The sequence below is a fragment of the Eriocheir sinensis genome, unplaced genomic scaffold (genome assembly GCF_024679095.1).
Source record: "Eriocheir sinensis breed Jianghai 21 unplaced genomic scaffold, ASM2467909v1 Scaffold12, whole genome shotgun sequence".
Classification (NCBI taxonomy): Eukaryota; Metazoa; Arthropoda; class Malacostraca; order Decapoda; family Varunidae; genus Eriocheir; species Eriocheir sinensis.
This window is the reverse complement of record NW_026110518.1, coordinates 821,781-847,864: the sequence shown is the minus strand read 5'-3', so window position 1 is coordinate 847,864 and position 26,084 is coordinate 821,781. Positions and strand designations below refer to the sequence as shown.

At 42.1% G+C, this 26,084-nt stretch overlaps 1 protein-coding gene across 2 annotated transcripts in view; it reads right to left on the bottom strand.

Annotated features, from left to right (window-relative positions):
• The window catches only part of LOC126989507 (omega-amidase NIT2-like), a 54,406-nt gene that overhangs the window by 26,982 nt on the left and 1,340 nt on the right, over window positions 1-26,084 (bottom strand). For both annotated transcript variants that reach the window (XM_050848086.1, XM_050848085.1), the window contains exon 2: window positions 25,925-25,959. In XM_050848086.1, coding sequence (XP_050704043.1) covers window positions 25,925-25,934 — 10 coding nt within the window. In that variant the 5' untranslated portion in view covers window positions 25,935-25,959. The remainder of the gene's footprint in view (window positions 1-25,924; window positions 25,960-26,084) is intronic.

The following is a 26,084-nucleotide window of genomic DNA, read 5'->3' as shown; positions in this document are numbered from 1 at the left end:
GAGGATGTAGTACCATTTAGCTGTCAAGGAGGATATAGTATCATCTAGCTGTCAAGGACGATGTACTACCAATTAGCCGTCAAGGAAGATGTACTACCATTTAGTTGTCAAGGAGTATGTAGTACCTTTTAACTGTCAAGGAGGATATAGTACCATTTAGCTGTCAAGGAGGATGTACAACCATTTCGCTATCAAGGATGATTTAGTACTGTTTAACTGTCAAGGAGGATATAGTACTGTTTAACTGCCAAGGAGGATGTAGTACAATTTAACTGTCAAGGAGGATATAGTACTGTTTAACTGTCAAGGAGGATGTAGTACCATTTAGCTGTCAAGGAGGATATAGTACTGTTTAACTGTCAAGGAGGATGTAGTACCATTTAACTGTCAAGGAGGATATAGTACTGTTTAACTGTCAAGGAGGATGTAGTACAATTTAACTGTCAAGGAGGATATAGTACTGTTTAACTGCCAAGGAAGATGTAGTACAATTTAACTGTCAAGGAGGATATAGTACTGTTTAACTGTCAAGGAGGATGTAGTACCATTTAGCTGTCAAAGAGGATGTAGTACAATTTAACTGTCAAGGAGGATGTAGTATAATTTAGCTGTCAAGGAGGATATAATACCATTTAACTGTCAAGGAGGATATAGTACCATTTAGCTGTCAAGGAGAATATAGTACCATTTAGCTGTGAAGGAGGATGTAGTACCATTTAGCTGTCAAGGAAGATATAGTACCATTTAGCTGTCAAGGAAGATGTAGTACCATTTAGCTGTCAAGGAAGATGTACTACCATTTAGCTGTCAAGGAGGATATAGTACCATTTAGATGTGAAGGAGGATGTAGTACCATTTAGCTGTCAAGGAAGATGCAGTACCATTTAGCTGTCAAGGAAGATGTAGTACCATTTAGCTGTCAACGAAGATGTAGTACCATTTAGCTATCAAGGAAGATGTAGTACCATTTAGCTGTCAAGGAGGATATAGTAATATTTAGCTGTCAAGGAAGATGTAGTACCATTTAGCTGTCAAGGAAGATGTAGTACCATTTAGCTGTCAAGGAGGATATAGTACCATTTAGCTGTCAAGGAAGATGTAGTACCATTTAGCTGTGAAGGAAGATGTAGTACCATTTAGCTGTCAAGGATATAGTACTATTTAGCTGTCAAGGAGGATATAGTACCATTTAGCTGTCAAGGAGGATGTAGTACCATTCAGCTGTCAAGGAGGAAGTAGTACCATTTAGCTGTCAACATATACACCTTTTCCCAAAATTAAAATTTTAAAATGGCGCACCTACATCAAGCCTCGGAGTCCTCGCCTGGTGGGGGGACCACAAATTCCCCCAGAGAGGACTCCCCTTCTGGCTGCCGACCCGAGAGGTGTCATGATAACTCCTCGAACCTCTTTCTTCTCAATTTCTGCAACATTCGCGGTCTTCTCTCTAATTTTCATTCTGTGGAACATCATCTCTCCTCCTCTAAACCTCACCTTCTCTTCCTTAGCGAAACACAGGTTTCTGAGGCTACTGAGAGCAATCTCTACTCTGTTCCCTCCTACTATCTCTATCCTAAATTTCAGTCCAAAGCTGGATGTTGCGCCTACGTGCGCAACGACATCACTTGCTCTCGTGCCCACAACCTTGACTCTTCTGAAATTTCTACCATCTGGCTAAGACTTCATTGTCATTCAGTTACTAAATACATCTGTGCTGTTTATCTCTCACCTAACTCTACCAACTATGTAAAATTCTTTGACTATTTGAATTCTAAAGTGGAGCACATCTTGACCCACTCTCTCTTCGCTGAAATCTCCATCCTAGGAGATTTCAATGTTCACCACCAGCTTTGGCTTTCATCCTCTCTCACTGACCATCCTGGTGAACAAGCCTACAACTTTGCTATCCTCAACGACCTAGAGCAGTTGGTCCAGCACCCTACACGTATTTCCGACCGTCTTGGAGACCGGCCCAACATTCTAGACCTCTTCCTTACCTCAAACCCTTCTGCTTATTATGTCAAACTGTTCTCTCCGTTGGGCTCCTCCGATCACAATGTTATTTCTGCATCATGTCCTATCGCTCCTGTACACTCTCTGGACCCACCGAAGAGGCGATGCTTCTGGCAATTTGCTTCAGCTCGGTGGGACGACCTGAGGATGTACTTTTCCGATTTCCCGTGGAATGATTATTGCTTCCAGGATAGAGACCCCTCTGTGTGTGTTCAGCGCATCACAGAGGTGATTGTCTCTGGAATGGAGGCATACATTCCTGGTTCTTTCTCTACTCCTCACGCTAAAAAGCCTTGGTTTAATCACACTTGTTCTCGTGCTGTCAATGATAGAGAGGCAGCTCACAAAAGGTACCAGAGCCTTCAAACTAATGCTAATTATGAACTTTACATTTCTGCCCGAAATCATGCCAAATATATTCTTCGACTAACCAATAATTCTTTCATTAATAGAAAATGACAAAACCTTGCTTTCTCTAACTCTTCCCGTGGCTTCTGGCATCTAGCCAAAAACATCTCCTCCAACTTCACTTCTTCATCTTTCCCTCCACTCCTCAGTCCTGACGGCAACACTGCCGCCTCATCTATCTCTAAGGCTGAACTCTTCTCTCAAACTTTTTCTAAAAACTCCACTCTGGACGATTCTGGGCATATTCCTCCTACTCATCCCCCCTCTGACTCCTTTATGCCTGTTATAAAGATTCTTCAAAATGATGTTTTCTATGCCCTCTCTGGCCTCAATCCTCAGAAGGCTTATGGACCTGATGGAGTGCCTCCTATTGTCCTTAAAAACTGTGCCTCCGTGCTGTCACCCTGCCTGGTCAAAGTCTCTCCTCTGCCTGTCAACATCTACCTTTCCTTCTTGCTGGAAGTATGCCTTCATACAGCCTGTGCCTAAGAAAGGTGACCTCTCCAATCCCTCAAACTACCGTCCTATAGCTTTACTATCTTGTCTATCTAAAGCTTTTGAATCAATCCTTAACCGTAAGATTCAAAAGCACCTTTCCACTTCTGACCTTCTATCTGATCGCCAGTATGGGTTCTGCAAGGGGCGTTCTACTGGTGATCTCCTAGCCTTCTTAACTGACTCTTGGTCATCCTCTCTTAGCCGTTTCGGTGAAACCTTTGCTATTGCGCTGGACATATCAAAAGCTTTTAATAGGGTCTGGCACAAATCTTTGCTTTCCAAACTACCCTTCTACGGTTTCTATCCTTCTCTCTGTACTTTTATCTCCAGTTTCCTTTCTGACCGTTCTATTTCTGCCGTGGTAGACGGTCACTGTTCTTCCCCTAAATCTATTAACAGTGGTGTCCCACAGGATTCTGTCCTACCTCCCATTCTTTTTCTGTTGTTCATTGATGATCTTCTTTCTAAAACGAACTGTCCTATCCATTCCTACGCCGATGATTCCACTCTGCATTACTCAACTTCTTTTAATAGAAGACCCACCCTACAGGAACTTAACGACTCAAGGCTGGAGGCTGCAGAACGCTTAGCCTCAGACCATACTATTATTTCCGATTGGGGCAAGAGGAACCTGGTGTCCTTGAACGCCTCAAAAACACAGTTTCTCCACCTATCCACTCGACACAATCTTCCAAACAACTATCCCCTATTCTTTGACAACACCCAGCTATCACCTTCCTCAACACTAAACATCCTCGGTCTATCCTTAACTCAAAATCTCAACTGGAAACTTCATATCTCATCTCTTACTAAATCAGCTTCTTCGAGGCTGGGCTTTCTGTACCGTCTCCGCCAGTTCTTCTCCCCTGCACAGTTGTTGTCCATATACAGGGGCCTTGTCCGCCCTCGTATAGAGTATGCATCTCATGTGTGGGGGGGCTCCACTCACACAGCTCTTCTGGACAGAGTGGAGGCTAAGGCTCTTCGTCTCATCAGCTCTCCTCCTCATACTGATAGTCTTCTACCTCTTAAATTCCGCCGCAATGTTGCCTCTCTTTCTATCTTCTATCGATATTTCCACGCTGACTGCTCTTCTGAACTTGCTAACTGCATGCCTCCCCCCCTCCCGCGGCCCCGCTGCACTCGACTTTCTACTCATGCTCATCCCTATACTGTCCAAACCCCTTATGCAAGAGTTAACCAGCATCTTCACTCTTTCATCCCTTACGCTGGTAAACTCTGGAACAATCTTCCTTTATCTGTATTTCCTCCTGCCTACGACTTGAACTCTTTAAAGAGGAGGGTATCAGGACATCTCTCCTCCTGTATTTGATCTTGCTTTCGGCCACCTCTTTTGTTTCTTTTTAGGAGCAGCGAGTAGCGGGCTTTTTTTTATTATTGTTTTCTTTTTTTGTGCCCCCTTGAGCTGCCTCTGTTGTAAAAAAAAAAAAAAGGAAGATGTAGTACCATTTAGCTGTCAAGGAAGATGTAGTACCATTTAGCTGTGAATGAAGATGCAGTACCATATACCTGTCAAGGAGGATGTAGTACCATTTAGCTGTCAAGTTGGATATAGTACCATTTACCTGTGAAGGAAGATGTAGTACCATTTAGCTGTCAAGGAAGAAGTAGTACCATTTAGCTGTCAAGGAGGATGTAGTACCATTTAACTGTCAAGGAGGATGTAGTACCATTTAGCTGTCAAGGAAGATGTAGTACCATTTAACTGTCAAGGAGGATGTAGTACCATTTAGCTGTCAAGGAGGATGTAGTACCATTTAGCTGTCAAGGAGGATGTAGTACCATTTAGCTGTCAAGAAGGACGTAGTACCATTTAGCTATCAAGGAGGATGTAGTACCATTTAGCTGTCAAGGAGGATGTAGTACCATTTAGCTGTCAAGGAGGATGTAGTACCATTTAGCTCTCAAGGAGGATGTAGTACCATTTAGCTGTCAAAAAAGGTGTAGGTGTTGGGACCCAGAATATGGACAAACAGAAGACGACCATAGCAGCACAGTTAATTAACAGTGACCCCAATCAGAGGCAAATACCGAGTGGAGATATGGAGACAAGAATTGTAAATATGATAGGAGAGGGAAGGAAAGAAATTAGTCAGATATACAAAGTTGTAAACATCTGATAAGCACTAACACTACTGAGAGGTTATGGAAAATACCCAGACCCACATACAGAAAGCAGATACCCAGTAGGCGTGGTCAGGAAGTGTGGATAACCATTCAAGAGGACTCTAACATGTCACGTGCGGTGTGACGAAAATGCTATAAGCGAATAACTGAAAAGAGAAGTCACTGTGGGAGTGTCTTAAGAGTGAAATAACAAATAGTAGGAGAAGTAAACAATATAACATAATGAGCGAGCCAATGGTTGTTGACAGGAAGTATTGGCTACTGGTTATGTAGAAAATGAAGGCGTGTCAAAGATGTAGTTCCGCCTCAAGCAAGGAAAAATGTGACCTAGACAACAGTGATATGGGCAGACCGAGCCTTGCACTCGCTTCAAGCAGACTTGCTACTCACTCAGCTGAGAATGGCTGTTGTGATCTTAATCGTGAGTAGAAATTCGAGAATCTAAGGGAAACCGACTGTATTGTCCTGGAGATTATAATGTAGGAGATGTGAAGTAGGATTGTGAGTGGGACAGGATTGTGATTATTTGTTTGCGATGTAAAGCAAAGGTAGAAAGCACTGGGTGTGGTATAATTTGGTGCTTCCGTGAAATTGTAGTAGATTATACTATAGGAATGTGTTATCAGGATGTGAGGAGAGTATTTAAATATTGTGATGTAAGCAGAGAGAAACAAACCACTGCTTGTGGAATGACGAGTGTTATTATTATTGGCAACAACTGAGCACAAATTGTAGTATTATGTTTAAAGACATGTCGTTTGTCATATGTTGTATCCATTGCTGAATATGCCAGCGTTATGATCGTCTGAGCATAGAATATTGCGTAAGGCAATTACTTTCATTTAATTTTAAATAAATGTATATTTTCTTTTTCCCTTGTTTATCCCCGAACACCAGTCTCCAATAACAACTTAAGCCGGATCACGCTACCAGGGATACGAGACGGTGAGATCATTTATGGAGTAATTAATGAGTGATAAAAGAGTTGATTTAATACAAGAAAAGAAGGGTCCAAAACTGGCGGCAGCGGTATAGGGATAAATAGGGACATGTGCTTACAGTGCTTTTGTTTAATGTACTCTGACGAGAAAACGCCTCTTATTTTCATTAAGCTTTGCTCGTTTTAAGTGGCGGAAATAATAGTGACGATTTAATTATATAATTAATGGTTCTTCCGGAGGACATGGACTTTGACGATATGGAAATGGAAACTCTGGCCAACCACTGTTGTTCTGTAGTGCAATGGGTAGCACACGCGACTCAACCGAGAATTCATGAGTTCCTTCCCGGGCGGAGTGGAAAGGGATGGGCAGTCTCTCTCCACCCGCGCCGCGATCCATTCATCAGTGAGAGGGTGTCAGGTGACAGGCAGCGGCAGCGTCCCGCCTCTCAGGTTTGTTTGTGTTAGGATTGTTACCCCAGGATGGAGGGGAGCACGGGGCTCTACGCCTCACAGGGTGGTGGTGTGCCGCGGCGGGCATGCAGCCATAGAGTGACATTATAAAGGCCTAACCCGCGTCCCCCAGGTAGGAAGTGTAGAGTATGATCTAGAAAAAATGTGAAATACTAAGAAAAGTGTGAGGTATGGATAAAAACTCAAGAATGAAAAAAAAAAAAAAATGAAGCATATGGACAAAAGTGTGAAGTATTAAGATAAATGTGTGAAGTAAGATAATCAGAGGAAGAGGAGGCCAGGGTAGTGCCCCCCTCAGTTATCTACTACAAATAACATTAAATAAACAAATGAAAATAAATAAATAAATAAATAAATATGCACACTTGCAGTGGAAAAAACGGAAAATGAGCGAAGAACAAAACAGGGAGTAACCTTTAATATAATAAGATGAAGGCTATAACGAATAAGGGAGTAACCTTTAATATAATAAGATGAAGGCTATAACGAACAAGGGAGTAACCGCATCACATAAATATAAGGAAAAGAAGGCTATAACGAACAAGGGAGTGGCCTTAAAAAATAATGAAAAGAAGGCTATAATTAACATAACTCAAGAGTAACTTTGTTAGGCAGATCGCACTACTCATGATAATACATATGCAAAAGTGGCAGCACTCCTAGAAACAGGAGCGTGTGTGAGTTTTTAACGGATGAAATTATTAAAGAATTAGGGCTCGCAGTAAATAACTGTGAAGCGAAACCCGTGAATATTGTCTCTGTGCAAAGATACCATATTGAAAATGACGGTAAAAGACAAGTTAATATGGAAGGAAAAAGTAGTTTCCAAGACTTATTGATAACACGCGATGTAGATTTGCCGACTCATATTATGTTGAGTACTGATTTGTCGTGTAGCACGAGATTATTTTAAAAACATTGAAACTAAATGAGGAACAAAAGAACGAAGCTTAAAACTGATAATAGAAGGGGAAACCATACAATTATGCCAGGAAAAATATGTCTTATATCTAGAGGTGAAGGATCTTAGCTAAATGTAGATGGAAATGAAGAAGGTCTCACTGAAAATAAGGCCGTACGTTTCCAAGCAGCTGAACCTTTGCAACTGCATGCATCTGTTGCAGGTTACATAACGCTAGTGACGCAACTACAGGCAAGTGAAGCTTTATTTGAGCCTTGTGTTAGTACTCCTCAGGCTAGAGTCTTGTGCTCAGGGATAGTTAAGTTAGCCCCTTCATCTGACAATCAAAGATCTTATGTCACTGTGCCGTATTTGAATATTGAAAGTGAGTGTAAAGATAGATGATAATACAACGTTAGGATTTGTGAAGCCTGTCACTCATGAGCTATACGCAGATCTGCCACAAGTATCTAGTGTACAGACCGCTGACACAGCTAAAACAGACTTGAAGCCCGCAGAGCTTGAAGTAAGGAAGAAAAGCCTCTATCAAATTGTTGACGCTAAATTCCAAAATGAAGAGAGAGAGAGAATCAGGTATTAAAGTCCTTAATAAATAAATATATAACAGTGTTTTCCACAGAACAAGAACCATTAACAGTAACGCCCTATTTTCTAAGCACCATCAAGTAAAACACTGATGAAGTAGTGTACAGGCGTCCATATAACATTCCTATCAGTTATCATGACAGAGTAAATGAACAACTTATATCGCTCCAGCAACAGGGTGTGATTCGCCCTTCGCGATCACCCTATAATGCCCCACTTATCACAGTGCCCCAAAAAGATGGAGTACTACGACTTTGTCTGGACTTCCGGGCACTTAATAAAACACTACGGGACGACCGGTACCCACTCCCTAATATAATTACCATACTCAATCAATTGGGAGATAGTAAGTTTTTTTTTTCATGCCTAGACATGAAACAGGGTTACCATCAAATCCCCCTAGATGAAATCAGCAGAGAAAAGACGGCATTTTCTTCTCCAGCAGGACATTGGGAATTTACTTCCCTCCCCTTTGGCCTTAAAACAGCCCCGTCCTGCTGCAAGAAAATAATAAACACTGTCCTTACAGGACTATTAAGCAACAAGGTTCAGGTGTACCTTGATGACATAATTATCCTGGGCGATATATTTTCTAATCACGCAGATAACTTAGAACAAATTCTGGATCGCTTAAAGGAAGCCAAACTGACTCTTAAGATGGAGAAGTGTAACTTTTTTAAGGACAAAGTAGATTACCTGGGCCATGCCATCCGCTCAGAGGGAATAAGACCTCAGTCTAGCAAGCTGGAGGCCATACAAAACGTCCCGGCCCCTCAAACTGTTCATGATTTACAGTCATTTCTTGGATTGACTAATTATTATCGCAAATTTATTGCAAATTATTCACAAATTGTTGCTCCTTTTCTAAAGATTTACAAAAAGAAGAAAGGTACACTAAAAGAATAAATAAAAATAAAATAAAACTCCACTCATATGGACGGATGAAACAAAAATTGCGTTCTCAACCCTTAAGGATAGAATGCTTGGTACAGTCACTCTACGCGTCCTACTACAATACTGGTGGAGTATTGCAATAACAGGATAATGATGATAAACTAAGACCTGTATCTTTTTTTGTGAGAAATTGAATACGGCAGAACAGCGGTACAGTATAGTTGAACGAGAGGCTTTAACTGTAATTTATGGGTTACACGTAAACCGCCCATTAATACTGGGTTACCCTGTTGAGATCCACACGGATCACAGACCTTTAGTATGGTTGTTACAGGTAGCTAGTCCCAACGGCAGGATAGCTAGATGGCAGACTCTCATGAGTGAGGATGGTTTCACAATCAATCATTTGCCTGGCAAGGAAAATATAGTAGCAGATTTTTTATCAAGGATGAAGGCTCAACAGGACACTGAGATTGAATTAGAAGGACACGCGCGATAATGTTTGTGGATGGGGAACAACAAAAACCGTGGAACACGTGGATAATGAGGGGCAAGGTATTGCACTAGTGCAGAAAAAGAAACAGGCGCCGAAAAATGAGAAAATAAAATATATGATATGTATGGACCTGAATAGTGAGTGTATTGGCCACACACTTGACTGGAGTATTCAGGAGATTAGTGAGCTGCATGCTGAGCAGCCAGCATATAAGTATGCTAAAGAAGGAAGCCCCATGAATGAAAATTGAGCAAAGACTCAGAGAAAAAAGGCATAATGTGAGATGCCGCCCCTGTTAGAGGTACAGGTGGAAATTATGTTATATTGTGTTGAAGATGGGCATAATGTGAGATGCCGCCCCTGTCAGAGTTACAGGTGGAAATAAATGATGTGTTTTAGTGAGTCCGTACGGAGAAGCCACTAAGGTGGTGATTCTACCCCCCAAGTATTTCCAAGGCGATAACTCTGGCTCATTCGTCGCCACTGCAGGGCACGGAGGAACCAAAGTTACGTTATGTCGGTGTAGAAAGTTCGCTTTCTGGCCTGGAATGAAACGGGATGTAGAAAATTATGTAAGGAAGTGCGTCATGGTAGTCGTTTTAAAAGTGAGTTGGGAACTTGCACCCTGCTCCTTGGCGGCAATATCCAGACGTCACCGCTCCTTTTGGAAGAATACACATGGACCTTGTGGGTCCCATGGGTGTATCGGACAATGGGGTTCGATACGTAATGCCCATAGTTGATGTTTTTAAAAGGTATTTGATTATAGTACCCTTACGGAGTAAGGAAGCCCGCGAAATGGCAAGGGCGTTGTACGTGGATGTTGTTTGTGTACACGGTGTTCCTCAGACAGTTGTTACAGGTCAAGGTTCAGAGTTCGTTAATTCCGTGATGCAGGAGATAAATTAGAAGCTACCTGTGCGACACGCGAATAACGGCTTACCATACAAATGGAAATGGAATAATAAAGCGCGCAAATTATACTGTTGTTAACATTTTGAGGAGAATGTTCTAGGAAATGTGTCCGTTTGGGATATAATGCTACTTATAGACATCTTGGCCTATAATCCTGCGTATTATCGCACCATAAAGGAGTCCCCATTTTATCGAGAGAGACAGAGAGATAATTTTTAGAGATCCTCCTGTACCCTACACTATGTTAGAAAAAAATTCAGCAGCCCTGGTATGATATTTACTCCTATAAAGAGGAAATGACTGCAATTGCAAGGAAAGTTTATGATATATACTCCTATAAAGAGGAAATGGTTGTAATTGCAAGGAAAGTTTATGATATATACTCCTATAAAGAGGAAATGGTTGTAATTGCAAGGAAAGTTTATGATATATACTCCTATAAAGAGGAAATGGTTGTAATTGCAAGGAAAGTTTATGATATATACTCCTATAAAGAGGAAATGGTTGCAATTGCAAGGAAAGTTTATGATATTGATTTCTATGAAAAGGAAATGGCTGCAATTGCAAATAAAGTTTATGATAGATGCCAGGTTTACATTGAAAAGGTAGAAGAAATAGAAAAGAAATACAAAGCTTCAAAATCAAAACTATCAACGTTGGAGACAGTGTTCCTCAAACGAGACCACAGAAAAAAGTAAATAAAAAGTTGTAACTTATTTTTGATGGACCCTACAGGGTAACAGAGAAGATCAGTGATATAATGGTAAAAATTATAAACCACAGGACTAGTAAGGTTTCAACGGTCCCCACAGATAGAGTAAAAGTCCTTCATGAAAATTGCATCGACGTGCAGCAATGTCCAACGATTAGGCGAGCATACCTTTTAAATCCAGAGACAGACACTGATCTATTCTGTGCATTGCTCAACCCTGAAATCGCTGAGAAAACTTCTACCGAAAATAATGACTCGTAGCGGAGAGGTGACAGCTACTTATGACACATTAAATAATGTTCGTTCTACAACAGCAATAAACAGCTGATGCACAGGCCTTACCTTCTCAGGTTACTCCCAAACTTTCAGAGCCACCTCGGCATAGATAAAGCCTTCGCTTCTCGACGGTACAAGAGTTGCCTAATGTAATGTCAAAACTAATACGATATAGAACAGGAATAATGCATAAGGATGAAAATGCAATAATTGAGCAGAAATATGACGAAATAAACCACAGATTGATTTGACTCTTTCGGTGTACGACTCAATGACACAACAGGAGTCCCCAACACGTGCTGGCCAAAGTTTCACACCAACATACTATCTATATTATAGTCCTCACAGACAGAGACTATAGTACCGTTTAGCCTCACAGAAGATATTTTAGCTGCATTACATAAAGCACGGATTTTAACTGCTTCGTTACTTGAAATATTATTCAAATGTCACCTGAGTATCCAGCTGTAAAAGCAATAAAATACACACTCTTTAATTTTGAAAACGAATTCAGTTTATTGTTGCATTATATAAAAAAAATAAAAAAAGTTTTAGGCTATGTGATAACTACTATTCCAAACAAGCTGCATGCTTCTATGAATTATAGAGAAAAGAAAAAAACGGGAAATAATTTTTTTGAGGATCCTTGTCTAATAACCTATTTGGTACCGCGACCCAGGCTCAAGTTGATGCTATTCATGAAAAAATAGAGGACTAGAGTCATTAACTGAGAAAGATTTTATATAGTTAAATGTTTATTATGGAAAACTCAACATCATTAAGTAATATGAATGCCATGCAATCTGCCTTTAACAGGCTATATTCAGCTGTAGATGTATTGAACCAAGTTGTGCGCCAATTTTCTATTGACTTTGGCATTAGGAAGAGAAAAAATCTCATACAAGCATTGTTAAATTTTGACTAAGCATTGAGACACATAAGTCCAGGTAGACAAGATTTAAAGGTGAGTCTGCAGTCTTCCCTGCAAACATGCATAACTCCAACCACTATGTGAGACCAACAGTTGTTAAGTACATTAGAGGAAGCCTAGGTTCGGCCTCCAGGTCTTTTATTCCCTGCAGTTCCTGATTTTTTAGCTTTATATAGGGATGTAATAACTGTCCTCCAGGACAACGGCTTTGCACGATTCTCGTAATTTCTATTTCACCAAACCTTTGCGAGGAGATCCGATTGACACCTTTGATGTCTTTCGAATCGACTCCCTTCCATTTTCTGTGCAGAATAGCACTTACTTTCTTATGTATAGTGTTGATTCAAGATGTATTGCCTTCAGTGAGAATAGGAAAATATATTTTATGCTTTCTAGTATAAAACACTGTAACAAGAATAACCATATGTTAGTTTGTCCTCCCACAGGCCCCGTCCATGAGGCTAGTAACGCAGCCTCTTGTGAATCGGCTGCTTTCTTGAAACATGAGTCAGTGATCAACCTCTGCCACACAATAGTCTTGAAAACATTTCCCCCTATGTTTATAAAAGGTCCTGGCTACTGGACCTGTTCACTTGCCTCCCCCATCACTCTGGCACTCACATGCCCTAACCATCTTGTAAACAAGCATACTGTCAGCCTCACGGATAATGGGATATTGACGCTTCGGCAAGGTTGCAGCGCCCACAGCCCATCCCTGACACTTCCTGGACAAGAGGCAGTTGTGGAGGGGCCCCCCATCATGGTATCTCTCGCCCCTCTCCCTCTCCACCTCCCTCCTCTCCAAGAATTCTTACAGGCCATCTTATCTGGTCCGTTTTGCCTGACCTTCCATCTCTTCGCAGTGCTGAGTCCATCCCCCTACAGGAGCTAACAGCTGGCTTGCAGCCCCTAAATTCTGTGGTCGAGCCGGATCAGCCCTTTCAACCCGAAATCCATTGGTGGATTGTCTTCGCCATTGTCGTGATCCTGGTTCTTCTACTGGTGACGTCTGCCGTGGGGTATTCCTATGTCCTGCGCTACGCACGACGACGCCTGCTTCCAGACTCGAGCCCACTGCAGACATTGAAAGGCGTATCTTTTCCACCAACACCTGTGAGATCTCAGGGCGAGATCTTCCGGAAGGGGAAGTATGTTGGGACCCAGAATATGGACAAACAGAAGACGACCATAGCAGCACAGTTAATTAACAGTGACCCCAATCAGAGGCAAATACCGAGTGGAGATATGGAGACAAGAATTGTAAATATGATAGGAGAGGGAAGGAAAGAAATTAGTCAGATATACAAAGTTGTAAACATCTGATAAGCACTAACACTACTGAGAGGTTATGGAAAATACCCAGACCCACATACAGAAAGCAGATACCCAGTAGGCGTGGTCAGGAAGTGTGGATAACCATTCAAGAGGACTCTAACATGTCACGTGCGGTGTGACGAAAATGCTATAAGCGAATAACTGAAAAGAGAAGTCACTGTGGGAGTGTCTTAAGAGTGAAATAACAAATAGTAGGAGAAGTAAACAATATAACATAATGAGCGAGCCAATGGTTGTTGACAGGAAGTATTGGCTACTGGTTATGTAGAAAATGAAGGCGTGTCAAAGATGTAGTTCCGCCTCAAGCAAGGAAAAATGTGACCTAGACAACAGTGATATGGGCAGACCGAGCCTTGCACTCGCTTCAAGCAGACTTGCTACTCACTCAGCTGAGAATGGCTGTTGTGATCTTAATCGTGAGTAGAAATTCGAGAATCTAATGGAAACCGACTGTATTGTCCTGGAGATTATAATGTAGGAGATGTGAAGTAGGATTGTGAGTGGGACAGGATTGTGATTATTTGTTTGCGATGTAAAGCAAAGGTAGAAAGCACTGGGTGTGGTATAATTTGGTGCTTCCGTGAAATTGTAGTAGATTATACTATAGGAATGTGTTATCAGGATGTGAGGAGAGTATTTAAATATTGTGATGTAAGCAGAGAGAAACAAACCACTGCTTGTGGAATGACGAGTGTTATTATTATTGGCAACAACTGAGCACAAATTGTAGTATTATGTTTAAAGACATGTCGTTTGTCATATGTTGTATCCATTGCTGAATATGCCAGCGTTATGATCGTCTGAGCATAGAATATTGCGTAAGGCAATTACTTTCATTTAATTTTAAATAAATGTATATTTTCTTTTTCCCTTGTTTATCCCCGAACACCAGTCTCCAATAACAACTTAAGCCGGATCACGCTACCAGGGATACGAGACGGTGAGATCATTTATGGAGTAATTAATGAGTGATAAAAGAGTTGATTTAATACAAGAAAAGAAGGGTCCAAAATAGGACCATTTAGCTGTCAAGGAGGACGTAGTACCATTTAGCTGTCAAGGAGGATGTAGTACTATTTAGCTGTCAAGGAGGATGTAGTACCATTTAGCTGTCAAGGAGGATGTAGTACCATTTAGCTCTCAAGGAGGATGTAGTACCATTTAGCTGTCAAATAAGGTGTAGGACCATTTAGCTGTCAAGGAGGATGTAGTACCATTTAGCTGTCAAGGAGGATGTAGCACCATTTAGCTCTCAAGGAGGATGTAGTACCATTTAGCTGTCAAAAAAGGTGTAGGACCATTTAGCTGTCAAGGAGGATGTAGTACCATTTAGCTGTCAAAAAAGGTGTAGGACCATTTAGCTGTCAAGGAGGATGTAGTACCGTATAACTGTCAAGGAGGATATATAATCATTTAGCTGTCAAGGAGGATATAGTACCATTTAGCTGTCAAGGAGGATGTAGTACCATTTACATACTCGGAAAGCTTGCCATTCCTATGATATGACTATCTCTTATAATTAATAGTAAGATATTATAAAGTAAAGTTTTTGAACAGGATAATTTTCATGTTATTCATTAAAACAAATTAGTGTCTATAATTTTTTAATCCCACTCCCTTACCCATTCACATTTAGGGGATGCATCTTATATTGTTTCTATCTAACATAATATGAAAATTTCCAATACTTATAAACACCAGCAGACAAGATAACATTTCCTGCACAGCCAGACAAGTGCCTTGAATGTGGCAGCAAGGTGCATCAACCCCAAGTCAGGTGTGTACATTCATGAAGGTCTGTGCCTTGAAGGTGGCAGCAAGGTGCATCACCCCCAAGACAGGTGTGTACATTCATGAAGGTCTGTGCCTTGAAGGTGGCAGCAAGGTGCATCAACCCCAAGACAGGTGTGTACATTCATGAAGGTCTGTGCCTTGAAGGTGGCAGCAAGGTGCATCACCCCCAAGACAGTATGTACATTCATGAAGGTCTGTGCCTTGGAGGTGCCAGCAAGGTGCATCTCTCCCCCCCCCCCCCTCCCAGGATTGGTGTGTACATTTTTTTTTTAACAGAAAAGGAGACACTTCAAGGGCATGAAAAAAAAGAAAACAATAATGAAAAAAAAAGCCTTCTACTTACTGCTCCCGAATAGAGTACATAGGAATGTCCAAAAAGAGAGGCCAATTTCGGGAGGAAAGGTGTCCTGATACCCTCCTCTTGAAAGAGTTCAAGTCGTAGGCAGGAGTAAATGCAGATGAAGGAAGATTGTTCCAGAGTTTACCAGCGTGAGGGATGAAGGAGTGAAGATGCTGGTTAACTCTTGCATAAGGGGTTTGGACAGTATAGGGATGAGCTTGATTAGAAAGTCGTGTGAGGCGAGGCCGCGGGATGGGGGGAGGCATGCAGTTAGCAAGTTCAGAAGAGCAGTTAGCGTGAAAATATCGATAGAAGATAGAAAAAGAGGTAACATCACGACGGAATTCAAGAGGTAGAAGACTGTCAGTAAGAGGAGGAGAGCTGATGAGACGAAGAGCCTTAGACTCCACTCTGTCCAATAGAGCTGTGTGAGTGGAGCCCCCCCACACGTGAGATGCATACTCCATACGAGGGCGGAGAAGGCCCCTGTATATGGATAGCAACTACGCAGGGGTGAAGAACTGGCGGAGACGATACAGAACGCCCAACCTCGAGGAAGCTGATTTAGTGAGAGAGATGTGAAGTTTCCAGTTAAGATTTTGAGTTAAAGATAGACCGAGAATATTTAGTGTTGAAGAAGGTGACAGCTGAGTGTTGTCGAAGAATAGGGGATAGGTGTTTGGAAGATTGTGTCGAGTTGATAGGTGGAGAAATTGAGTTTTTGAGGCATTGAAGGACACAAGGTTCCTTCTACCCCAATCGGAAATGATAGCAAGGTCTGAGGTTAAGCGTTCTGCAGCCTCCAGTCTGGAGTCATGTACTTTCTGTTGGGATGGTCTTCTATTGAAAGAAGTTGAATAATGCAGAGTGGAATCGTCGGCGTATGAGTGGACAGGACAGTTTGTTATGGAAAGAAGATCATTGATGAATAACAGGAAGAGAGTGGGTGACAGGACAGAGCCCTGTGGAACACCACTGTTAATAGGTTAAGGGGATGAACAGTGACCGTCTACCACCGCAGAGATAGAACGGCCGGAAAGGAAACTGGAGATAAAGGAACAGAAAGAGGGATAGAATCCGAAAGATTTACATAGATTTACATATAAAATCAGACCACACAGACCCCATGGTCCAGACTAGGTGGTCTGTCCTTAAACCTAAGTGATTTTACATTAATCAGATGGCTCCAAAACGTTGCTTTTCTACTCAAGTTAATATTAAGTTCAAGGAAGTGACGGTCGAGCTTGTTTTTAAAGGAGTCAATCGTGTTACACTGAACCACTGATGGTGGGAGCTTATTCCATTCTCGCACTACAACGTTGGTGAAGAAAAATTTGGTGCAGTCTGAATTTACTTGTCTACATTTGAGTTTTGTGCTATTGTTCCTCGTTCGCAAAGTGTCATCGATCATAAACAATTTTGTTCTGTCTACATTCGTGAAACCATTAAGTATTTTAAAACATTCGATCAGTTTTCCTCGGAGGCGACGTTTCTCAAGAGAGAACATGTTAAGGGTAGAAAGCCTTTCTTCGTAGGATTTGTTGCGCAAGGAAGGGATCATTTTTGTTGCTCGACGCTGAACACCTTCTAGTTTAGCAATGTCCTTTGCATGGTGGGGAGACCAAAACTGTACCGCATATTCCAAGTGGGGTCTGACTAAACTATAGTAGAGCGGAAGTATTACATCTTTATTTTTGAATAAAGAGTTTATTTTAATGAAGCTCAACATTCTGTTCGCTTTATTTGCTGCATCGATGCATTGATGTGAGAATTTGAGGTTTGACGCGATTTTAATCCCCAGGTCCTTAACGCATTGAACACTTGTGAGTTTAACGCCGCGTATTTCGTAATCGAACTTCTTATTTCTTGTTCCATCTTGAAGGACCTGGCACTTGTCTACGTTAAAGAGCATCTCCCATTTATCCGACCAAGCTGAAATTTTGTGGAAATCCTCTTGGAGGCTTTGCCTGTCTTCGTCAGTGAGAACCGAGTTACCAATCTTTGTGTCGTCTGCAAATTTACTAATGCGATTATTGAGTCCAACATCTATGTCGTTGATGTAAATAATGAAGAGCACTGGGCCAAGAACCGAGCCCTGAGGGACGCCACTAGTGACCGGCGCCCACTCTGAGTTAAATCCGTCAATCACTACTCTTTGTCGTCTGTTGCTCAACCAATTCGCGAACCATTGGTTTACTTGACCGTCAATGCCTATTTGCTTTAATTTATAAAGTAATTTATGATGTGGGACTTTATCAAACGCTTTCTGGAAATCAAGATAGACTACGTCCAGTGATTTGGTTACGTCATAAATTGAGAAGAGATCGTTATAAAAGGTCAGTAGGTTTGACAGGCAGGATCTTTTGTTACGGAAGCCATGTTGTGAATCCCCAATTAATGAGTGACTTTCGAGGTAACTCACAATCTTGTCTCTAATTATGCTCTCGAGTAGCTTACCTACAATTGAAGTTAGACTAATGGGTCGGTAGTTACCTGGTATTTTTTTGTCTCCTTTCTTAAAAATCGGTGTCACGTTAGCCTTTTTCCAATCCGAAGGGACGATGCCTTGTTGCAAGGACATATTGAATACGGTAGTGAGGGAGGAGAGTATTTCGCTCTTTGTTTCTTTAAGCAGTATAGGATATACTTTGTCGGGTCCGGGACTTTTATTTGTTTTAAGTGACTGGAGAGCTTTAAGGACTTCATCAGTTGTTATTTCAAAATTGGGCAATGCATGCTCGAGATTTACAATAGTACTGGTGTTGTTGGTAGCGAGAGGAAGACTGTTAGTATTAAACACCGAGGAAAAGTAATTGTTTAAGAGGTTTGCAATGTGTTGGCTGTCAGTTACTAGTGCACCGTCGCTGTTTGTTAAAGGTCCAATACCACTTTTGATCGCCTTTCTGTTGTTTATGTAACTGAAGAAAGATTTCGGATTATTTTTACAGTTGGCTGCAATATTTTCTTCATATCTACGCTTTGCCTGACCTACTAGTCTTTTTACTCGTCGCCTGGCATCATTATAAAGTCTAATGTTTTCGGGCGTGCTTTGTTCTTTCTTTAACCTGTAAAACAATTTTCTCTCATTGACTGATTGTTTAATTTCGCTATTAAACCACGGTGGGCTTTTATTAGTGTTAATTCGCTTCTCGCACAAGGGGACGAATGTGTTCTGCTGAGTGAGTAAGTGATTTTTAAGGCTTAGCCAGGCTTCATCTACGTTGCCGTCATCTGATAGTTGTATTTCTGTTAGTTTTTGTCGGATTTCTACGAAGTTAGCTCTTTTGAAATTGGGCACCTTTGCTTTATTTTCAGTCACTGATGATTGAGCTCTAATGTCGACGCGCACTAATTTATGATCGCAAGAACCGAGGTGCTCTCCTACCGTGATACTACTGACTAGGTTATCTTGGGTCGTTATAACAAGGTCGAGTATAATATTTTGTCGAGTTGGCTCAGAAACCATTTGGCTTAGATAATTTTCTTCTAGAAATTCGATCATTCTATGTGACTCGCCTTCTGTACATGACAGTGTCGCCCAGTCGATATGGGGGAGGTTGAAGTCTCCTAATATCAGTGAGTCGTTGTTATTAAGTGACTGCCTAAAGACGCTGTACATTTCAAGGTCATCATCGAGTGATTGCCCAGGAGGTCTGTAGGTGACAGATATATTTAAATTGACTTTTGCAGTGTTTACTCGCACGCACAAATGTTTAACGTTACTGTTTCCCGGTGTTTTGTCAGTGGGTTGCAAATAGCTTTTGACATAAAGGGCGACGCCACCACCTCTACGGTTTACACGATCTTTGTTGAAGAGTCTGTAGCCATCTATGTTGTATTCGGAACTTAAATCAATATTTGTGGTGTCGATAAATATTTCGGTTATAGCAATTATGTCAAAATTTTCTGTTTGAGCAAGACATCGCAGTTCATCAAATTTGAATCTTAGGCTACGCGCATTGAAACTAAGGATTTTTAAGTTATTTAGAGGCTTGGTAATAGAGGTGGTGGTACTTGCGGGATCACGGTTGCGGGTTTGTTGCGATGCACGGCGTCTATTTACACGGGCGAGGTGGGGGGACGTGGCTGTGACTCGTTTTTTGCTCGGAGAGAGCAGTTTAGAAAGCAAAAACTTGTGCCAGACTCTATCGAAGGCTTTCGTTATGTCTAGCGCAACAGAGAAAGTTTCACCGAAACGGCTAAGAGAAGATGACCAAGAGTCAGTTAAGAGAGGAAGAAGATCGCCAGTAGAACGACCCTTGCGGAACCCATACTTGCGATCAGATAGAAGGTTAGAAGTGGAAAGGTGCTTTTGAATCTTCCGGTTAATGATAAATTCAAAAGCTTTAGTTAGACAAGAAAGTAAAGCTATACGACGGTAGTTTGAGGGATTTGAACGGTCACCCTTCTTAGGCACAGGCTGTTCGAAGGCGTACTTCCAGCAGGAAGGAAGGGTAGATGTTGATAGGCAGAGGCGAAAGAGTTTGACCAGGCAGGGTGTCAACACAGAAGCACATTTTTTAAGGACAATAGAAGGCACTCTATCAGGTCCATACGCCTTCTGAGAGTTGAGGCCAGAGAGGGCATAGAAAACATCAGTAGGAAGAATCTTAATAATATGCATAAAGAAGTCAGAGGGGGGATGAGTTGGAGGACTATGCCCAGAATCGTCCAGGGTTCTTAGAGAGTTTGAGCGAAGAGTTCAGCCTTAGAGATAGATGAGACGGCGGTGCTGCCGTCAGGGTCAAGGAGAGGAGGGAAAGAAGAAGAAGTGAAATTGGAGGAGATATTTTTGGCTAGATGCCAGAAGTCACGGGAAGAATTAGAGAAAGCAAGGTTTTGGCATTTTCTATTGATGAAGGAGTTTTTGGTAAGTCGGAGAATAGATTTGGCACGATTCCGGGCAGAAATATAAAGATTATGGTTAGGAGTGCGAAGGCTCTGGTACCTTTTATGCGCTGCCTCTCTATCTTTAATAGCACGAGAACAAGCATGATTAAACCAACCCTTTTTAGCATGAGGAGTAGAGAAAGAACGTGCAATGTATGCCTCCATTCCAGAGACAATCACCTCTGTGATGCGCTGGGCACACACAGAGGGGTCTCTCTCCTGGAGGCAATAATCATATCACGGGAAATCGGAAAAGTACATCCTCGGATCGTCCCACCGAGCTGAAGCAAAATGCCAGAAGCATCGCTTCTTCGGTGGGTCCAGAGGATGTACAGGAGCGAAAGGACAGGATCAAGATATAGGATTGTGAACGGAGGAGCCCAACGGAGAGAACAGTTTGACAAGGGTTAGAAGTAAGGAAGAGGTCTACTATCCATATCAGACCCTATGACATACCGTTTTTCGCAAATGTATTTCAAACGAAGACTCGGATCAGCATGGGACTTTGGCACAGATTGTTTCACACACTCCGCTATTTTTTTACGCTATTTTGCAATGCCAGATGCGGTTAATTATGGCGTTTACTTCTGACTGTTATGGCAAAACCTGCGTGAGCCACTTACACATTCGAACAAGTGAGGCGTGACGTATTTGTGACGTGTATCCACCACCTACCTCCACCCCTGGCTTCCCCTACTCCCATCCCTCCCTTTCCCTCCCTCCTCCTTCTCCCCCGCACTCTCTCCCACCGCCCTCTTTTTCCCCCATACCTCCCTCCCCCCCCTTCCCCCCTCTCTCTCTCTCTCTCTCTCTCTCTCTCTCTCTCTCTCTCTCTCTCTCTCTTACAAACACTTGTGCTGTACACGAGATATGAATCTATGCACACGTATGACTTGAATTAATGGCAGATAAATATAAATTATATCCCGTCTGGATCAGCATCAACAGTGATGACGAGGATGACCTGTTTGTCGATGGTGATGAATGTTGAAGTAACATAACCTATGTGGTCAGTTATTTACATTATTAATCCACCCATCATATACTCGCTATCTATTTTTATTTGCTTTGACTTTTTAACATATCTACATAAACACATATCGTATGGCAGTCTTTTCCTAACATCAGAATAAATTATTCATATATTTCTCCAATTTCGTTTCACGTTTTTACTCTGCAAAGAATTCCCGCATCAATTCCAACGTTATTCCTTTCCGTCTCTTACGCGATTTCCTATAAATAATCAAGCGTCAGCTACGTGCTTCATCCCATCATACGCTCAACGTAACCTGTGGGAAGGAGGTTCATATACTCGTATAACTTTCAATGGTTGTATAATTGCCAAACAAACCTCATACAGCACTTAACCAACATCAAGTTACGCTGGAACAGCGTAAATGAAGCAGTAGAATTTGAGCTGGCACAGTAACGCTTGATGAAACACACAGGTGGAGTCTTAGTCGAAGTGAATTGATCTGTGTTTTATGTAGCTATAATATTGTAGTGTTTGGGGTGATGAAATTATGCTTTAACACCTCACACACAAGTGAAGGGTTAAAACTCAATTAATTTAGGATACAATATGATAAACACCTTGCAGTGATGAGTCACTCAGGATTCGGATATCAGAGTGAATCCCACTGACTGATCGCCACATACGGCTCCACTGAGCCTAGGAGGTTACGTAAAACTTAGCTAACCCTTATGATAGATTTATAGTGGATAATAAACTTGACTTATCACCCAAATGGTAAGATAACGTTGGCATTGGTTTCACTAGTATAGCATGCACTACCCGAGTCACGGTAATCGCTTGTCTCGAAACAATCATGGAATGCACCCAATAAGATTAATTTTCCAATAATTCTCAGCGAGTCATTTATAATGACTCGCTGAGACAAATAACTCCTGCATGCAAGCTATTTAATAGATTACTCTTCTCCAGAGACGGCTAATTTCGGCAATTCAAAACGCCAACGGCAATTTCCTTATTCGTTAACTTAAAAACCGCGCAAATTTCCTACTTTTTATTAGGCAATGAGGCAGCACAAGAGAGAAGGGTAGCCCAGGAGTAGATTGAAACAACCTGTTTAAACTTTTATCTTTCTTACCAGCAATGCTTTTAGCGTTGCAATTTGAAGTGAAGTTTTTTTTTCAGATGCCCACAACTTGTTCATTAAAGAAAAGACACGTTCAATGAAAGCATTAGTTCCAGGATGGCACATTATGAACTGAACTATATCTGACATACGATGATGGTTGTTTTTGTCTTTGACATGGGAGAATACTTCTACCCACCGCTGTTACGTATATCATATGAGCATTATTGTTTAATAATTTGAGAATATAAAGTTTAAACAAGTGGCACTCAAATCACTCCGTTAATATTATGGTGATATCTGGTATCTCGGTGTTTCCCTTCCTCTCTATCCCTCCCTTACGGGGGTCAGGTTCCGGTCCCCCCAGCAGAGCTGAGGTGGTGGGGGTGATCGCACTCTTACCAACCCTGCCGAGATTACCGGGTTGCTCAGTGTGAAATTCGTCGGACCCCACTGTAACGATAGTTTTTTGAGTGTGTGTACATTGAAATCTCCCAAGATGGAGATTTCAGCGAATTGGGTCAAGATGTGCTCCACTTTAGAGTTCATATAGTCAAAGAATTTTACATAGTCAGTAGAGTTAGGTGAGAGATAAACAGCACAGATGTATTTAGTAATAGACAATGCAGTCTTAGCCAAATGGTGGAAAATTCAGAAGACGCAAGGTCGTGGGCACGAGAACAAGTGATGTCGTTGCGCACGTAGACGCAACATCTAGCTTTGTATTGAAATTTAGGATAGAGATAGTAGGAGGGAACAGAGTAGAGATTGCTGTCAGTGGCCTCAGAAACCTGTGTTTCGGTGAGGAAGAGAAAGTGAGGTTTAGAGGGGGAGAGATGGTGTTCCACAGAATGAAATTAGAACGAAGACCGCGAATGTTGCAAAAATTGATAAAAAAAAAATGGCTCGAGGAGTTATCAAGACACCTCTCAGGTCGACAGCCGGAAGGGGAGTCCTCCCTGGGGGAATTGGTGGTCCCCCCCCCCCCCCAGGCGGGGACTCCGAGGCACTGTCGTTGGAAGCCATTTTTAATTTTTAATTTTGAGAAAAGATGTGTGTGTTGTGTGTATGTATAGTCTATTCATTTGGGCAAGGCCACTCACGGTAGCTTACTAGTCCCAGCGCCTCGACTTCCCCCTTTTGTGTGGGTAGCTCCGAGTTGGATGATGTAACCTACTTATCATGTTAAGTAATCAACATAAAATGGTAAGTAGTGATAATAAAATGTAAAGTAGTCAACATAAAATACATATCATAAAATACATATCATGTTCAAGATTTTTCTTTCCTCCATCATGTAAACTGTAATTAAATCACCTTGGGCAGTGCTTGAACATAAATTAGCAGTTTATGTTGGATATGTATTTTATGTTGACTACTTAAAATTTTATTATTACTACTTACCATTTTATGTTGACTATTTAACATGACAAGTAGGTTACATCATCCAACTCGGAGCTACCCAGCCAGAAGGGGGAAGTGGAGTCACTGGGACTAAGCTACCGTGAGTGGCCTTGCCCAAATGAATAGACTATAGTGTGGTGTGGATAGAAGAGGATCTGGCTTTAGAGAGCATGCTGAACTACTCTCTGGTGTTCATGAGACCATAGGGAAACGGGGTAATGGGAAGGGTCTTTGGAGGGCTTCAGCACCCTCCTCACTCCCCATATATACCTCACCGGGAGTGGCCTGCGCCCGTTCGGTAGGTGTCTTCCTACCTACTCCAACCATACGAAACACGAAGGTCTGTGCCTTGAAGGTGGCAGCAAGGTGCATCACCCCCAAGACAGGTGTGTACATTCATGAAGGTCTGTGCCTTGAAGGTGCCAGCAAGGTGCATCACCCCCAAGGCAGGTGTGTACATTCATGAAGGTCTGTGCCTTGAAGGTGCCAGCAAGGTGCATCACCCCCAAGGCAGGTGTGTACATTCATGAAGGTCTATGCCTTGAAGGTGGCACCAAGGTGCATCCCCCCCAAGACAGGTGTGTACATTCATGAAGGTCTGTGCCTTGAAGGTGGCACCAAGGTGCATCACCCCCAAGACAGGTGTGTACATTCATGAAGGTCTGTGCCTTGAAGGTGGAAGCAAGGTGCATCCCCCCCAAGACAGGTGTGTACATTCATGAAGGTCGTAATATGTTACAGGCGTCCCTCACTACAGGACTGGGTTACTTAGTTAAAAAATGGTTGTAAAGTGATCAGCCATATACAAATAGCATTAAGACATGGATTATATAAATGGATTGAACAAAATTAATTAATGAAGTCCATTTTAGAGTGAGCTCTACTCCCCTGTGCAGGGTAGTGGCCACATGCTTGCACCAGTACTATGCAGCATAACAGTCATATACTCACATGACTGCACTGCACTGCACCAGTGACTGAACCACCAGTCACAAGCAGTTTGAATAAACGATAGAAGAGGATCATACATACTGAATAATCACTCACTAATGGTCTAAATCAGGGGTGCTCAACCCACTGTTTGAGGGCCGCATGCGGCCCTCCATTGTAAACAATGGAGGTTTCCCCGGCCCAAGCCACAGGGCTCAAGTTAGAGTTGGTGGACTATAGCAGCCTGAATGCTGGCTAGCCTCACTGATTTTGTTCGTACCAGCGTTGCCACTCCTTGGCTTTATTTAACTAGATCTTGGCTTTTGGGCTGATACTTTGGCGCCTTGTCTTTTTTATTCCTTGAAAACAGGCTAATCTGGGCTTTTTTTTATACTTTCCTGCTTCGCTATTCCCTTCGCTCGTGTCCTGCCCTCTCATGCCCCCCCTCCCCCTTTTCCTCTCATTCAGTCCTGGTCTCTGGCTCCCTACCCCTCTCCTACCCAACCACTCCCTTCCGGGCCTTCCCCACCATTGCCCATCCACTCCTAGCCCTCTCCCCTTACCTGTCGCCTTCCACGCCACCTCCCCTGGACCCCTACCCAATAGTTCCCCCACCCTCCCGGCACACAGCAGCCGCTCCACGTTTCCCCTCTCCCTGCTCAACAGCGCAATGTTGTCGCTCGTATGTAGGTCTTCACTTTATTGTAGCTTATAATTGCTAATTTCCCCATGACCTACAATTTATGCAAGAAGTGTTTTGATTACAGCTCTATCCGGAAGGTTACAGTATATACACAACATGATCAGTGTTATCAATGTGTAAAATATATTAATTACTATGCGTATTCACATTGCGGGCAATACGAGGCCCTCATCACACCACTGGTCTAAATTATTAAGATTTGTAAAATGGTACTCACTGGATGCCATTCTGTTGTTTTACTTCAAGATGCTTCTGAAATAAAGAAAGTAAAATGTTATAATATTACAAAGTACACTTAATTACCTACCTGACCTAGCACAAATTACTTGAAGTACACAAATGCACAGTGTTGGGCGCTACGTAGCGAAGCTACTTTT